This window comes from Myxocyprinus asiaticus, chromosome 3 (assembly GCF_019703515.2).
Source record: "Myxocyprinus asiaticus isolate MX2 ecotype Aquarium Trade chromosome 3, UBuf_Myxa_2, whole genome shotgun sequence".
Lineage (NCBI taxonomy): Eukaryota > Metazoa > Chordata > Actinopteri > Cypriniformes > Catostomidae > Myxocyprinus > Myxocyprinus asiaticus.
In genome coordinates this window covers 16,824,336-16,839,679 of record NC_059346.1, presented here as the reverse complement: position 1 = coordinate 16,839,679, position 15,344 = coordinate 16,824,336, and the positions used below count along the sequence as shown (strand labels likewise).

The following is a 15,344-nucleotide window of genomic DNA, read 5'->3' as shown; positions in this document are numbered from 1 at the left end:
TATATATGTATATATACATGTATATATATATATATATATATATATATATATATATATACTCGTATAAGTGATACTGTACAGCTCAGAAATATATTTTTTACAATCAAGAAATAGATACAATTTGTATCAACAAGCAAAAGGTCGTTTCTGGACATTTGATGTGTGGTAGCTTGCTGCTCAACTGCTTGTAAAGGGGGATCTAAACCTAGAAGCATAAGGAGCGGACAACAATGTCTTATTTTACACTCATTAAGAAAAAAAGACTGCTCTTGAAACAATATCCTTCAATTAGTTTGCTCCTAGGTTCAGAGGAGAAGGGGAGAAGAAGACCTAACCCTAAAGACACTTCCATCTCATTAAATCAAATACACGTTTAGGCCGAAACATACTTTACACAAGCATGTAAACAAAGCAAATGCTTCTGTCTATGCAAGCTCGATTTCAACCATTGAAGCTTTCCGAAATGTCTCTGAACTAGAGGTCTACTACCAGACCCAAGCCCGACGGGACCCGACAAACCAGTATAGACCAATAATTTGGCAATGTCACATACGAAAGTGGTGGCAAAAAGACCGGGGTGAACTGTAAACCAAGAGTGGAATGGGAACAAAAATTGGCCCTGACCCGACAGTCCTCAAAATGTTAGCTGTTACCTTTAAAATGTTCTGGTTAAGCAAAATGAAATTTCGTGCTGAGCTGTTGGCTGTCAAAATCACGATGGAAAAAACCAAGGGCTTCACTTTTGTTGGATTCCGTCAACAGAGTTGACTGGACTGAGGAGATAATTTCCAACTCACGCCTTTGCAGCGAACATTTTATTACAGGTATGATATTAACTCATATCATTATAATAATAGTATAGCTAATGATTCTGTGTTACTAGCAATATTATACCCAAACCTAGCAAGCTTTGAACTTCAAGTCTAATTTTATTCTACATTGTCTTTTAGCGATATCAGAGACTATTTAGCAGACACGTGATACTTCTATTAAAATGAATGGGTGAAACTGGAACACCCAACAGTCAACGGATGTAGGAAAGGAAGTCTCGCCTTACAGGTAAAAGAGTCAATAACCTTTAGATACAGACATCGCCTGTCAATCAACCCTAAAATGCACATGCGCATTTGCTACACAAGCCGGGAAAATCAAGGGTTTTTTTGCGTAATCTGGGGTAAAGAATCACAGTTTATGATACCACTGTTGACAGATTTTACTACTGATTTGAAATATGTTTTTTGATAGATGAGCTGCACTTGTATGCCACTTGTTTACATAGAAAAATAGCTGCCCAGCCTGCCCAAGAGCGTTCCAAAGATGGCCGCCGAACGGACTGACTTGCTTAAAAGACTTTGCCCATATTTAAAGGGGCTAGCTAGTTGCTGTCTAATCCGTCAAATCTAACAAAATAGTTTGCTGGCTTTCTGGCACCACTACTGCGCATGCGATGCAATGTTTATAAACAATAGGATTTATCTGTAATTAATGAGAAAATTAATTATTATATTTATTTTAAATGTTTTGATAATATATTTAATATAATAGGCTAAATTTATTGAATATATAATTATATTTTTTTTATTTTAACATGCCTTGAACGCCCACGCTCTCACTCACAGATGTGCAAACACACTAATTAAGGGCTGTTCACAACAAATGTATTTTTGTGTGCATCTGCGCTGTTTTTCAATTGTTTTTCTTTGTCAGAACGCACTGGACAGATATCACTGACTGTTGTGCCACGTCTTGCTGTTTTTTGTTTTGTTTTTTGTTTTTCAGCGTCTCGCACAGGACCACCACATTTTTTAGACACAGTGTGTCTGAGAACTTTCAAAGAATGCATCTTGAGACACCTGTAACGTGTTTCATTTGTTGCACAGCTGCTAGCTTTTTTAGCGCATGTATCACAAAGATTCGACGTTCTGAAGTTCAGGTTGCAAAAAAGTTCAGGTTTACTGTTACAAATGTTATATTAATAATATATATATTTAATAAAATACAGCCTATTAAAAAAAAAAAAAAAAAAAACTTGCATGGAGAAGAAATTATACAGAGTAAATTATTTCAGTTCAGGCTTAAAATTTGACTGTACCGGTCGGGTTGGGTCGGGTCACACAGTTTCGAGCTTCTGTCTCAAGTATGCACTGCATTCTTAGCATTGCCACAAGTGGCGCTATAGAGAACATAAAGGTAAACTCTTTTTGTAATGTCGGTTTTCTCTTTCAGGCTAACTACTGTCATGGCGAAACAGAGAATCTTGTCGAGCAAATGTTTATAGGTGTAGTAATAGCATGTAAACATTTTTTTAAGCTGGCTACCTGAATAAAAACAAATCCCATTTAATGGCACAGGTGTTTGAAGGTAACTCTATCGCCCTCTTGAGTACTGGGGTTTGTTACTGCCACAGTAACACAAAAATACGTTTAGCATATGCAACAGGACTGTGCACTTTCAATGCGTTGGACAAGCATTTGCATCTGTGTTTAAATCCATGTGGAGAGTATGTTTCTATCCTAACAGAGGTAAATATGACAAAAAACAAAGCAACAAAAATTTTTATATTAATTTACAGCAGCCCCTTATCAGTCCTGTATTATCCAAAAAAGCTATATCATTGATGGTCTGTTGGGAAAACCCTCTTCAAAATCAATTAAGAAGTATATGAAACATTGGTGTTTGTATTAGAGAGATGAGAGGTCAGGCTTTGAGTCCAGAGTTGAAGCAGAGTTGGGGGACTTGGTGGAGAGGCAGCAAGCGAACTGTCAGCCAAATGTCAGAAACAACCCAACAACAGCCTGGTGTTTTCCGTGTGTGTCGCACATGGAGAGACAGGTAGGCAGTGTGTCACACCTTCTCATGAACAGTAACGGGGCCCCACGGGGCCACACCCGTGCTCATGAAAAAAAATGAAGGAGTAATTAAAGTCTTTTGTTTTTTTTTAAAACACCCAGAGCATCTCTGGACCAATAATATTCACGCTCTCCTCCAGATATGCTAATTTACAGGGCGGAGCTGATGAAATGGGGCGGTCTCTCGGCACCAATAAGGAAATAGATGCTGCACAGGAGCATTTTGCCTTAGAGACACATTTTTCTCCCCAGTTTTTGAATACTCAAACATAGTTATTTACTAGTGAGCCACTTGTGAGTGGTATTCTCTGTCAGGCATAATGCTAACATGCTGTCTGGGTTTACTGAAGCCCATGCTAACTAATCTTTTTTTTTTTTTTTTCTTAAAGGAATAAATCACTCAAAAATTAAAATTATGTTATCATTTACTCACACTCATTTCGTTCCAAACCGATATGATTTTCTAAAGTGAGTACCTATCAGCTGCCATTGTATTGACAAGATGGACCGAAATATTTAATAAAATATCTATTTTTGTGTATGCATTAGAAAGTCATACATGTTTGAAACAACATGTGGGTAAGTAAATTATGACAGAATTTGTTTTTATGTTTTTTTGGGTGAACTATCCCCTTAAATTCTGTCTGTATTCTATACAACAACAACATCTAGGAAACATTTGAATAACTCCAACTCAGTACGAACTAGTGCTTTCTAAACAGAAACATCTTAATCAGAAAAATCAACACTGATTATCTTTTTGGCTCATTGTCAAATCTTTTAAAATGGCTTCATAAACACGTCTGTACATGAGAACAGACATAGCATAGCACAACTGGCAGTTACAGCTTAGTCAATTACAAGGCTGAGTCTGAACTGCAGCACTGCTCAATCTAAACTCTTGTTCCAGAACTTTTAGTGCTCACTGTAATAAAATAAATGCAAAATAGCGACCTCCACAACTATTAAGCACTATTCTCATTAACGTGTGGTGAGGTCACTCCGATATAAGGCCATAAAAGTTCAAAGTTCATGCTTTGAGGTATGCAAGCGTTCATTCCTTTTTCTAAAATCACACAGGTCATCACGCACACACACACATAAAACCACACACAACAGCTTCACGTAATATATACACGCAAATGCAAGTGAATACACATATACACACACAATACTATTCATATTGTGCAGGATCATTTCTGATCAGTTTACCAAAGAGATTTCTCTCATTTAACTCATTTTCAAAGGATAAATGTTATCATTACCTGCAAAATAACACATTCTCAAGATCTGCCATCTAACTGGCAAGCAGCATCTTCTTTCTCAATTATGATGAGCAAGGATTGTACAGGCCATCTTAGAGGGATAGTTCACATAAAAATGAAAATTATGTCACCGTTTGCTCACCTTCATGTTGTTCCAAACCCATATGACTTTCTTTTTTCCATGGAACACAAAAAGAAATGTCAGACAGAATGTTAGCCTCAGTCACCATTAATATTCATTGTATTAACATACAATGAAAGTGAATGGTGACTGAGGCTAACATTCTGCCTAACATTGTATGTAACATCTCTTTTTGTGTTCTAAGGAAGAAATAAAGTAATTGGGGTTTGGAACAACATAATGGGTGAATAAATGATGACAGAATTTTCATTTTGGGGTGAACTATCCCTTTAAACCTCAAAAACATTTTTGACATTTCAGCCCTTCTCAGGAGCAGAACAGTTTTTTTTTATATTTTACCAAAGCTTTTTAAGGAATCTTACTTAGGATATACACCTTGATCCAGGTACAAGATTCAGGCTTCCTTTTGCCTTGACAGATATCACAACCAATGGAAGAATCAAGGAAACAAGGAATATTTTGCCTGTCCAATCCAGAGCCAAACATAATTTAGCATGGGGATGGCGTTTCTTCAGAGCCAAAACAAAAATACGAGACGGCCAAGCATTTCTCATTCACTTAGATATCTATTTATTGTGTGTTTGTGTTAGCAGCTCTCTGGGATGTGCTTAGTGGCAAGAGCGTAATTTCGTGACGATGACGGCAGCCAGCTGCTGGGGATCGGTCATGTGAGGGTTCTTCTCCATGACTGAATGGACCACGTACGCCGGGAAGATGTTGCAGAGGTTTCGGTATGTTTGAAACTGGTGCTCTGGAATAGGATGCCACTCTTGGGGGTCCACTGCAAGCCCACGAGTGGCTGGCAGAGGAGGTGGCAAGCTATCCCAAGGGGACCTCCAGATCTGCTCCATCTTCTCCGGCATACTGCGGACCATCACCCTCTCGCAGCAAGGCATGAGACCTCCCGTTAAACCATAGCCTCCATAACAGTAGGATTCGTTACCGCACGGCAAAGGGTCCCAGCTAGCATGCTGCTCTCTGCAAAGAGGTGGTCGCCGTTGCCGTAGCGGGTTGCTCTCGTAGAGCCGTGAGTCGGAGATACTGTCCATGCGAGTCATGCCTAAGGAGCGACCATGCTGAGCGGGGCTAGCAGAAGGCAACACATTCTGGGAGAGGGGAGGGTAGTCTCCTGGGCAGCTGGATCGAGCTCCAATGACTGGGTGCTGGGAATGGGGTGCAAGGTGGGCGGACGACTGCTTGCGAGGTCCTGGTTTGGGTTCATCCGTACCGTAGCTCTGCACACGTGTCAAGGCCTCATGGTGAAAACCGTGAGCAAATGCTTGAAGGCGTGTTTGCGCAGAAGGTTGCGACTGTGTCTGCGTAGGTGGCCCTTTCATGCTGTCATCTAAGCTGCCCTCCATTGAGTTGAGATACATGTCTCCACTATAAGATGAGAAGGAGTCAGACGAGTGGCTTCGGCCAGGCTCTGGGCACATGCTTGGGGCTCTGCCAGGGTACCCTCCCCCTCCACCCACCCCCATGGGCTCTGGCTGCTCCAGACTGCAAAAACTGTCTTGCAAGCTTATGGTGGAAAAGTCACTGAGCATGGAATAGTAGCCGTGATCGCTCACCACAGAGTCATACTTGGGGAATGGCTCACCGTAAGCAACGGAGGCACCCTGGCTGTTGGTGACCAGGATGGGAGGGTACTGAACGCTGCCCGCATGTTCCAGGGAGCTGTGGGTAAAGTGCAGAGACCCTGGAACAGGGCTGCTCGCCGAGCGCGTGTTCAGAGCGCCCGCTGCGTGACTTTTTGGCAGTGGCATGGTTGGAACACTAAGCGCTGACACTAAAGATGGTACAGAACTTGCCTCGGCCTTCCGCATTGGGCAGAGTCTCTCTTCCTGCTCACAAGCGACTGACCGGATACTGGGGTCAGACTGGCGCTTAGGTGTCACTCGCTTTGCCTCCGAGCTACAGTCTCCCTTGGCGACAGCGCTAGAGGTGCCACATTTCGCAAGTGCCCCCTCACTCATTGTCTTTACGGCGGACAGTTTGGCGAAGGCTCGGAGCTCGTCAGCGACAGCACGTTGTGGTTGATTGGCTCTCTCTGGGTGGTAGTACTTGCACTTATGACCGTATGTGCACTTCTTACCTGTGTTAAAAACAATAGTGGTGGTGAAGATAAAATGTTACTTTAGTCCTTTCTAAAATTTTAGCAGATATATTTGTAAAAATCACAATATACTAATAGTGGGGTTCAAAAGTCTGCTTCTATTTAGTTTTTTATTCTTATTTAAAATATATTTATTTCATAACATACTATTTTCAGCATTACAATTTAAGTGAAAGATTAAATTTAAAACAATTTGGAAAGAAGAGAGCATGGCTAAGCTAATTCGCTTGGCTCTTGAAATTCCAGAACGGCTAAAATCGCTTACTGCACCTTTAAATATTTTGATTCTTTGTTTAAAAATGTTAAAAATTCTAAAACTTTGTTTATTTTCAGATTTTAAGTAGATTTTAAACCCCATATTTTCAATATGGTCTCAGTCTTTTGGAACCCACTGTATTTTCAAATATCCAACAAGAAAGGCCAGTGCTTGACAGTGAAAAAACGACATGGTTACTGGTGTAACCTCCATTCCCTGATGGAGGGAACGAGACGTTGTGTCGATGTAGTGACACTAGGGGTCACTCTTGGGAGCCCGAGACACCTCTGGTCTTTGATAAAAAAGGCCAATGAAAATTGGCGAGTGGTATTTGCATGCCACTCCCCCGGACATACGGGTATAAAAGGAGCTGGTATGCAACCACTCATTCAGGTTTTAAGCTGAGGAGCCGATATAAGGTCCGGCCATTTCAGCGGGTAGTTCAGCGTTGTGGCAGGAGGGACACAACGTCTCGTTCCCTCCATCAGGGAACAGAGGTTACACCAGTAACCATGACGTTCCCTATCTGTCATTCACTCGACGTTGTGTCAATGTTGTGTTGATGTAGTGACACTAGAGGTCCCTATACGAAACGCCACAACTGGCTGAACTGTGTTACGTGAACTGGCGGTGTGTGGTGGGCAGACTGCTGTGTGCCTCATAGCCAGCGCACCAGTGACACGTAGCCTCCCCAGTGGGGAGGATTCTTGGGAGGTGAACAGGTGCACCTGTGCCTGTCGAATCGATTCCAAATCAGCTGGACCACCTGAGGGTGGAGTCTCCACTCTCCCCTGAGGGTAACCTGTCATGACAGTGCGTCCGCTGTAGTGTTGAGGTTGCCCGGGATGTGAGTGGCTTGTAGCGACTTGAAGTGCTGCTGACTCCAGAGGAGGAGACGGCGGGCGAGTTGTGACATACAACGAAAGCGCAAACCGCCTTGGCGGTTGACATATGCTACTGTTGTCCTGTTGTCTGTCTGAACTAACACGTGCTTGCCCTGGATCAACAGCCGAAACCTCCGCAGGGCGAGCAGAATTGCCAACAACTCGAGGCAGTTGATGTGCCAATGCAGTCGCGGACCCGTCCAGGGGCCGGCGGCTGCGTGCCCATTGCAAACAGCGCCCCAACCCGTTTTGGAGGCATCTGTCATGACCACGACGCGCCTGGAGACCAGTTCCAGAGGAACACCTGCCCGTAGAAACGAGAGATCGGTCCAAGGGCTGAAAAGACAGTGACAGACCGGCGTGATGACCACGCGACGTGTCCCATGGCGCCATGCCCATCTCAGGATACAAGTCTGGAGCCAGTGCTGAAGCAGCCTCATATGCATCAACCAGAGTGGGGTGGCCACCGCCGAGGATGCCGTATGCCCCAGGAGCCTTGAAAAAGTTTCAGTGGAACAGCTGTTTTCTGTTTGAATGCCTTCAAACAGGTCAGCACCGACTGGGCGCGCTCGTTCGTAAGGTGCGCCATCAAGGAGACTGAGTCCAACTCCAAACTGAGAAAAGAGATGCTCTGAACCGGGAGGAGCTTGCTCTTTTCCTAGTTGACCCAAAGCCCTAGTCGGCTGAGGTGTGAGAGCACCAGGTCCCTGTGTGTGCACAACATGTCTCGTGAATGAGCTAAGATTAGCCAGTCGTCGAGATAGTTGAGAACACGAATGCCCACCTCCCTTAACGGGGTAAGGGCAGCCTCTGCGACCTTCGTAAAGAGGCGAGGAGACAGGGACAGGCCGAAAGGGAGGACATTGTACTGATACGCCTGACTCTCAGACGCAAACCGCAGGAAGGGTCTGTGTCGAGGAAGGATCGAGACGTGAAGTACGCATCCTTCAGGTCTACCGCCGCGAACCAATCTTGATGCCGGACGCTCGCCAGAATGCGTTTTTGAGTCAGTATCTTGAACGGGAGTCTGTGTAAAGCCTAGTTCAGAACTCACAGGTCCAAGATTGGACGCAACCTACCGCCTTTTTTCGGTACGATGAAGTAGGGGCTGAAAAACCCCTTCTTCATCTCGGCTGGAGGGACAGGTTCTATCGCGCCCTTCCGTAGGAGGGTAGCGATCTCCGCGCAAGGTAGCAGCGTTTTTGTCTTTCACCAAGGTGAAGTGGACACCGCTGAACCTGGGCGGACGCCCGGTGAAGTGAATCGCGCAGCCGAGTCGGACGGTCCGGACCAGCCCTCACGACGGATTGGAAAGCGCAAGCCATGCATCCAAGTTCCGCGCAAGGGGGACCAAAGGGACAACGTCATCGGACGTACCGGCAGGTGGGGACTCGCGGCGGGGCGGAGCTCGAGGTGCCACACCACATCGTGGCCGTGCTGAGTCTAAGGACATCGAAGCACTTACCTGGCTCCTTGTGACCACCCCCAGAACAGCCTGGGATGGGGGAGGAAGAGGCCTGTCCTCGTGACCCGTGGAGACTGTCACATCGGGGGTGGATTTGTGCCACAGCTGGGCGCTCAGGGGCGGGAGACCGCCGCTGGAGTGCCAAACCTGCCAAATAGAGTGGTGGACGGTGGTCGTGATGCACACCGGATACATGACCCAGGGAACAAGGAAACCGCTCTTGCTGAGCTCTTGAGTACTGCAGCCACTTGGGCATGCAGTGCAATTAAATGCAAATGGTAACAAAAAGATGGAGATCTGCTTACCAGCTCCAGAGCAGCGGGTTTCGTTGTCCCTGGGTTGCCCGTCTCAAGGGCGCTTTGAAGCCTTTCACGGGTTCTGGGCGGCCGCGAGATGGGTGGCGTCTGCTTCCTGCGGTGGGCTTCACGGCGGGGCCGGGCCGAAGGGGCGGGCTGCGGCAGGGCCGGTGCAGTCACCGCTGGGGGATGCCCTTGGCGATGAGTAGACGGGGTGCGGGATCTTGAGCCACGCCGGGGCAGGGTATGCCGGCTAGCATCCATCTACTGCTCTACCACTGAAAACTGCTGGGCAAAGTCCTCGACGGTGTCGCCAAATAGGCCCGCCTGGGAAATGGGGGGAGCAAGGAATCGTGTCTTGTCGGCCTCACCCATCTCGACCAGGTTGAGCCAAAGGTAGCGCTCCTGGACCACTAGTGTGGCCATCGTCCGCCCGAGAGACCGCACCGTGACCTCCGTCGCTCGGAGAGTGAGGTCGGTCGCCGAGCGCAGTTCCTGCATCAATCCCGGGGCGGAACTACCCTCGTGCAGTTCCTTTAGCACCTTGGCGGACTTGCAGGAGAGCCATGGCGTGCAGGGCGGAGGCGGCTTGTCCAGCGGTATCGTAGGCCTTGGCGTAAGATGACGTAAACCTACAGGCCTTGGACGGGGGCTTTGGGCACCCGTGCCAGGTGGCGGCACTCTGTGGGCATAGGTGCACCGCGAGCGCCTTTATCCACCGGGGGATTGCCGAATAGCCCTTGGCCGCCCCACCATCGAGGGTAGTGAGGGTGGGGAAGCTGAAAAGATCGGGACCGGGCAGTAAAAAGTGCCTCCCGCGACCTTGTCAGCTCTTCATGCATTTCTGGGATGAAAGGAATGGGGGCGGGGTGTGGCTTTGAGCGGCGCCGCGAGCCCAGGAACCAATCACCAAGCCACGAGGGTTCAGGGAAGAGCAGTGAGTTCCACTCTAGCCGACGCTCGCGGCTGCCCGGGAAAGCATGTCGTCATCTCCGCATCAGCCTGTGACTGGGCAATCAACCCCGAAGGGAGGAGCCCAGCTGAGGCTTCCGACTGGACGAGCCCGCTCTCCGATGCTGCGCTCGAGAGCTCATCACTTTCGCGGGCTCCGAATAAGAGGTCAGACTCGCCGTGAGACGAGCCGGCGGACTCATCCAGAAGCCCGATCGGGGCAGACGATCGTACTGGGGAATGGGAGGTCTGTGGGGGAATACCCGCCGGAGGTGGTCCCATTGGGGTCCCCAAATTGCCCCCAGTGCTAGCCGCGCTGGCCTTATAGCCGTGGGTGAAAGGCGGGAGCCTCTGGGGTGGCTTGCTTTCTTACGAAGGTGAGCCGCGACCGCAACGTTGCCATGGGCATATTCCCGCAATGAGAACATGACCATCCACGAACGCTGTCTCCACGTGAGCAGTGCCCAGACACGAAAGACAGTGATCGTGACCGTCAGAAGGCGAGAGATAACGAGCGCAACCAGGAATAACACACAATCGGAAAAGCATCTTTAAAAAGACGCGTCTTTAAAAAGACGTTCCGTGTGTGCCGCTCTTTTAAAGAAATATACTCTTTTAGAAAAATATACTCTTTTATTTCTGCCGAAGCACCCAGGGGCATTCTCTGCAGTGCACCAGTGCAGAGGGGGGAGAACCTGCAGAAATGCACCGTCAGATCCAGCAGAGGTGAATGAACAGTAGTATTCAGCTCAGTGAGCATGACCGCTTGGCTCCGAAGAGAAAATCTGAATGAGTGGTTGCATACCAGCTCCTTTTATACCCGTATGTCCGGGGGAGTGGCATGCAAATACCACTCGCCAATTTTCATTGGCCTTTTATCAAAGACCAGAGGTGTCTCAGGCTCCCAAGAGTGACCCCTAGTGTCACTACATCGACACAACGTCGAGTGAGTGACAGATAGGGAACTGTGGATTTATTTGAGGTCATATTACAATAATCAAGACAAACATGTGGATATTTTTAACATGCATTATGATTCTGAAAAAAGATATAAATGAATTTCCTACTTTTGCTGTACTGACCATATGGACATGGCTGCTTCTTGTGCTCTGGAACCACTGGCCGTTTACGAAGAAAATTTTCGAGACTGGGTCCGTGTCTGCCTAAAGGATCATCGGGAGGCATAAATCTATAAAAACATATTAAACAGACAAATGCAGGTAAGCAAAACTGTAAGATCATTAGAGTGGCAGTTGTTAAAGCAACACTGCAGGTAAGCAAAGTAATCCAAATGATTCCAGTGGTTAAATCCATATCTTCAGAAGCAATATGATAGGTGTGGGTTACTCTAAATCTCCACTTTCACTTTCAGATGTGAAAGTGAAACTAAACAGGCACCACATGTGGCATTCAGATGTAAAAGTGAAAGTGGAGATTTTAGAGTAAAAAAAGGACTTAAATTTTGATCTGTTTCTCAACTAATCAGTCTTTCAGGGTTAATTCACCCAAAAATGCAAATCTATCATAATTTATTCACCCTCATGGTGTTTCAAACCCATATGGCTTTCTTTCTTCTTTGGAACACAAAAAAGATGTTAGGCAGAATGTTATCTTCAGTCACCATTCACTTACAATGTACTGTATGTAAAAAAAAAAAAGATGCAATAGAAGTGAGTGGTGACTGAGAATAACTTTCTGCCTAACATTTCCTTTTATGTTCTGTGGAAGAAAGTCTTACGGTTTTGGAATGACATGAGGGTGAGTGAATGATAGATAGATAGATAGATAGATAGAAAGAACTAGTTGGCCTCACTACATACTTGTAGTCGGTTGTTAGATGACTAATCGATCATTGTTACCCATCCCTAATCTTGACTGATAAAAACTATGGAGTGCTCATTCCTCAACACTGGAAATCAAAACTAAACAATAAAGAAATTACTTAAATCTTATTTACAGAACAGAAACAGTGACTTGTTTAGAGTTGAAACAAGTGAGAGAAAGCAAAAGAATGAGAAAGGAACACCATACGGGTGCGAGGGTGGACAGCAGAAGACACAAATGAGTGAAAGAGAGAAACCCTGTCACCACGGTAACTATGTGTGAGCATACTTGTCATTGACGAAGCTGTACATGAGGAGTCGTTCCTCTATAAATTTCTTCCACTCTGGTTTCTCATTCTGCAGGTCTCTGTAGTTGTCGTTGGACACAATGATTCCGTCGGAGTCGCAGGCCAGCTTGACGATAAAGCGGTCGTCGTAGCACACCACTCGTCTGCCCTGGACTCTGCGAGATGGAGTGAATACGAGGATTTTCTCCTTCTCTAACTTTCGCAGGATCTCCTGATCTGAGGATAAGGGTGACATCACACATCATCACTTCCTGTGACCTCACACACAGACATGTGCAAACTTGTATACACATTGCAGCACAGATGGCCGATCTCACTGGACACATGGTAGCTCCTCAGAGGAGTTCATACACACATGCTCTATATGGTAACACACACGCCAACAATGAAACAGAGGTTCACTGGATCTATGAGAGATTAAATATTTTGAGGCTGTTCACTCTTTTAGAGAATTTCACCTAGCTATATCAGCATATAACCACATACATTTTGGCTCGGTTCCAAAACCTACTGAACTGCCTTGCTATCTACTGCCTACATAGGCTGCTACCTCTAAGGCCACGCCCACACTAATACATCTGAAGTTGAAAACACATTGCTTTTGCAACATTTACACATCTCATCCACACTGGAATGACATTTTCCACTACCGTAAACTGAGACTTTTGAAAATGCTCTCTAGTACTGAATATTTTGGAAAGTTTTGTTGTTAGGAAATGGAGAATGTATTCGTTTGGATGTGGCCTAAGGCAGCATCCTAACCGAAATTGTTAGGTCATAAATGACCGATTTGAAATGCTCTACATAGGCAGCAACTCTGTGCGTCATGCAAATAGCACTCCTCACAAAGCACAGTTTAGAGTTTGGTGTTGGCATGTTGCTAAGCTAACTATGCAATACTCTAATGTTGAAAAAAATACACAGCACAGAAATACTGGGTAAATTAGTCATTTTTTATTAGATTTAACTGTTATTCAATAAATTACAATTATATTTAGAATGCATATTTATAATGTAATTGATATATAATCAATATAAAATAAAATATAGTCGATAATACCTGGGCCGTTACTAGGATGGATTTTTACCTTTATGGTGGGCAAAAGGGTTTATCGTTTTGCTGTCGGACCAGAATGGGGGGCATCAAAAGTTACTGGGTGGGGAAATACCCCCTCCTAGACACCCCTAAGACCTGGCCATGGACAATACAATCTTGCATTTTTACTTGGCTCATCGCAATGCATTATGGCATTAACTTCTCCATGAAGGATACAGTTGTGCTCAAAAGTTTGCAAACCCGGGCAGAAATTTTGAAATTTTGGCATTGATTTTGAAAATATGACTGATCATGCAAAAAAAACTGTCTTTTATTTAAGGATAGTGATCATTTGAAGCCATTTATTATCACATAGTTGTTTGGCTCCTTTTTAAATTATAATGATAACAGAAATCACCCAAATGGCCCTGATCAAAAGTTTACATACCATTGAATGTTTGGCCTTGTTACAGACACACAAGGTGACACACACAGGTTTAAATGGCAATTAAAGGTTAATTTCCCACACCTGTGGCTTTTTAAATTGCAATTAGTGTCTGTGTATAAATAGTCAATGAGTTTGTTAGCTCTCACGTGGATGCACTAAGCAGGCTAGATACTGAGCCATGGGGAGCAGAAAAGAACTGTCAAAAGACCTGTGTAATAAGGTAATGGAACTATATAAAGATGGAAAAGGATATAAAAAGATATCCAAAGCCTTAAAAATACCAGTCAGTGCTGTTCAATCACTTATTAAGAAGTGGAAAATTCGTGGATCTCTTGATACAAAGCCAAGGTCAGGTAGACCAAGAAAAATTTCAGCCACAACTGCCAGAAGAATTGTTCGGGATACAAAGAAAAACCCACAGGTAACCTCAGGAGAAATACATGCTGCTCTGGAAAAAGATGGTGTGGTTGTTTCAAGGAGCACAATACGACAATACTTGAACAAAAATGAGCTGCATGGTCGAGTTGCCAGAAAGAAGCCTTTACTACACCAATGCCACAAAAAAGCCCGGTTACAATATGCCCAACAACACCTTGACACGCCTCTAAGCTTCTGGCACACTGTAATTTGGAGTGACGAGACCAAAATAGAGCTTTATGGTCACAACCATAAGTGCTATGTTTGGAGAGGGGTCAACAAGGCTTATAGTGAAAAGAATACCATCCCCACTGTGAAGCATGGTGGTGGCTCACTGATGTTTTGGGGGATGTGAGCTCTAAAGGTACGGGGAATCTTGTGAAAATTGATGGCAAGATGAATGCAGCATGTTATCAGAAAATACTGGCAGACAATTTGCATTCTTCTGCACAAAAGCTGCGCATAGGACACTCTTTCCAGCATGACAATGACCCTAAGCACAAGGCCAAGTTGACCCTCCAGTGGTTACAGCAGAAAAAGGTGAAGGTTCTGGAGTGGCCATCACAGTCTCCTGACCTTAATATCATCGAGCCACTCTGGGGAGATCTCAAACGTGCGGTTCATGCAAGATGACTAAAGACTTTGCATGGAGGCATTTTGCCAAGACGAATGGGCAGCTATACTACCTGCAAGAATTTGGGGCCTCATAGACAACTATTACAAAAGACTGCACATTGTCATTGATGCTAAAGGGGGCAATACACAGTATTAAGAACTAAGGGTATGCAGACTTTTGAACAGGGGTCATTTCATTTTTTTCTTTGTTGCCATGTTTTGTTTTATGATTGTGCCATTCTGTTATAACCTACAGTTGAATATGAATCCCATAAGAAATAAAAGAAATGTGTTTTGCCTGCTCACTCATGTTTTCTTTAAAAATGGTACATATATTACCAATTCTCCAAAGGTATGCAAACTTTTGGGCACAACTGTACATGTAATGCTGCCTTAGAATAAGGCTAAAAGATGTCACCTTAGCAGGATAATTCCTTAGAAGTATAATTATACTGTCTACCTTTTGGAATAGC

At 45.0% G+C, this 15,344-nt stretch overlaps 1 protein-coding gene across 2 annotated transcripts in view; it reads right to left on the bottom strand.

Annotated features, from left to right (window-relative positions):
- The window catches only part of LOC127419558 (probable ribonuclease ZC3H12B), a 33,376-nt gene continuing 18,032 nt past the window's right edge, over positions 1-15,344 (bottom strand). Inside the window, exons 4-6 of one of the 2 annotated variants that reach the window (XM_051661065.1) lie at positions 12,337-12,571; positions 11,292-11,413; positions 1-6,351 (exon numbers count right to left, since the gene is read on the bottom strand). In XM_051661065.1, coding sequence (XP_051517025.1) covers positions 4,865-6,351; positions 11,292-11,413; positions 12,337-12,571 — 1,844 coding nt within the window. In that variant the 3' untranslated portion in view covers positions 1-4,864. The remainder of the gene's footprint in view (positions 6,352-11,291; positions 11,414-12,336; positions 12,572-15,344) is intronic. The other variant, XM_051661074.1, reaches the window with a different exon arrangement.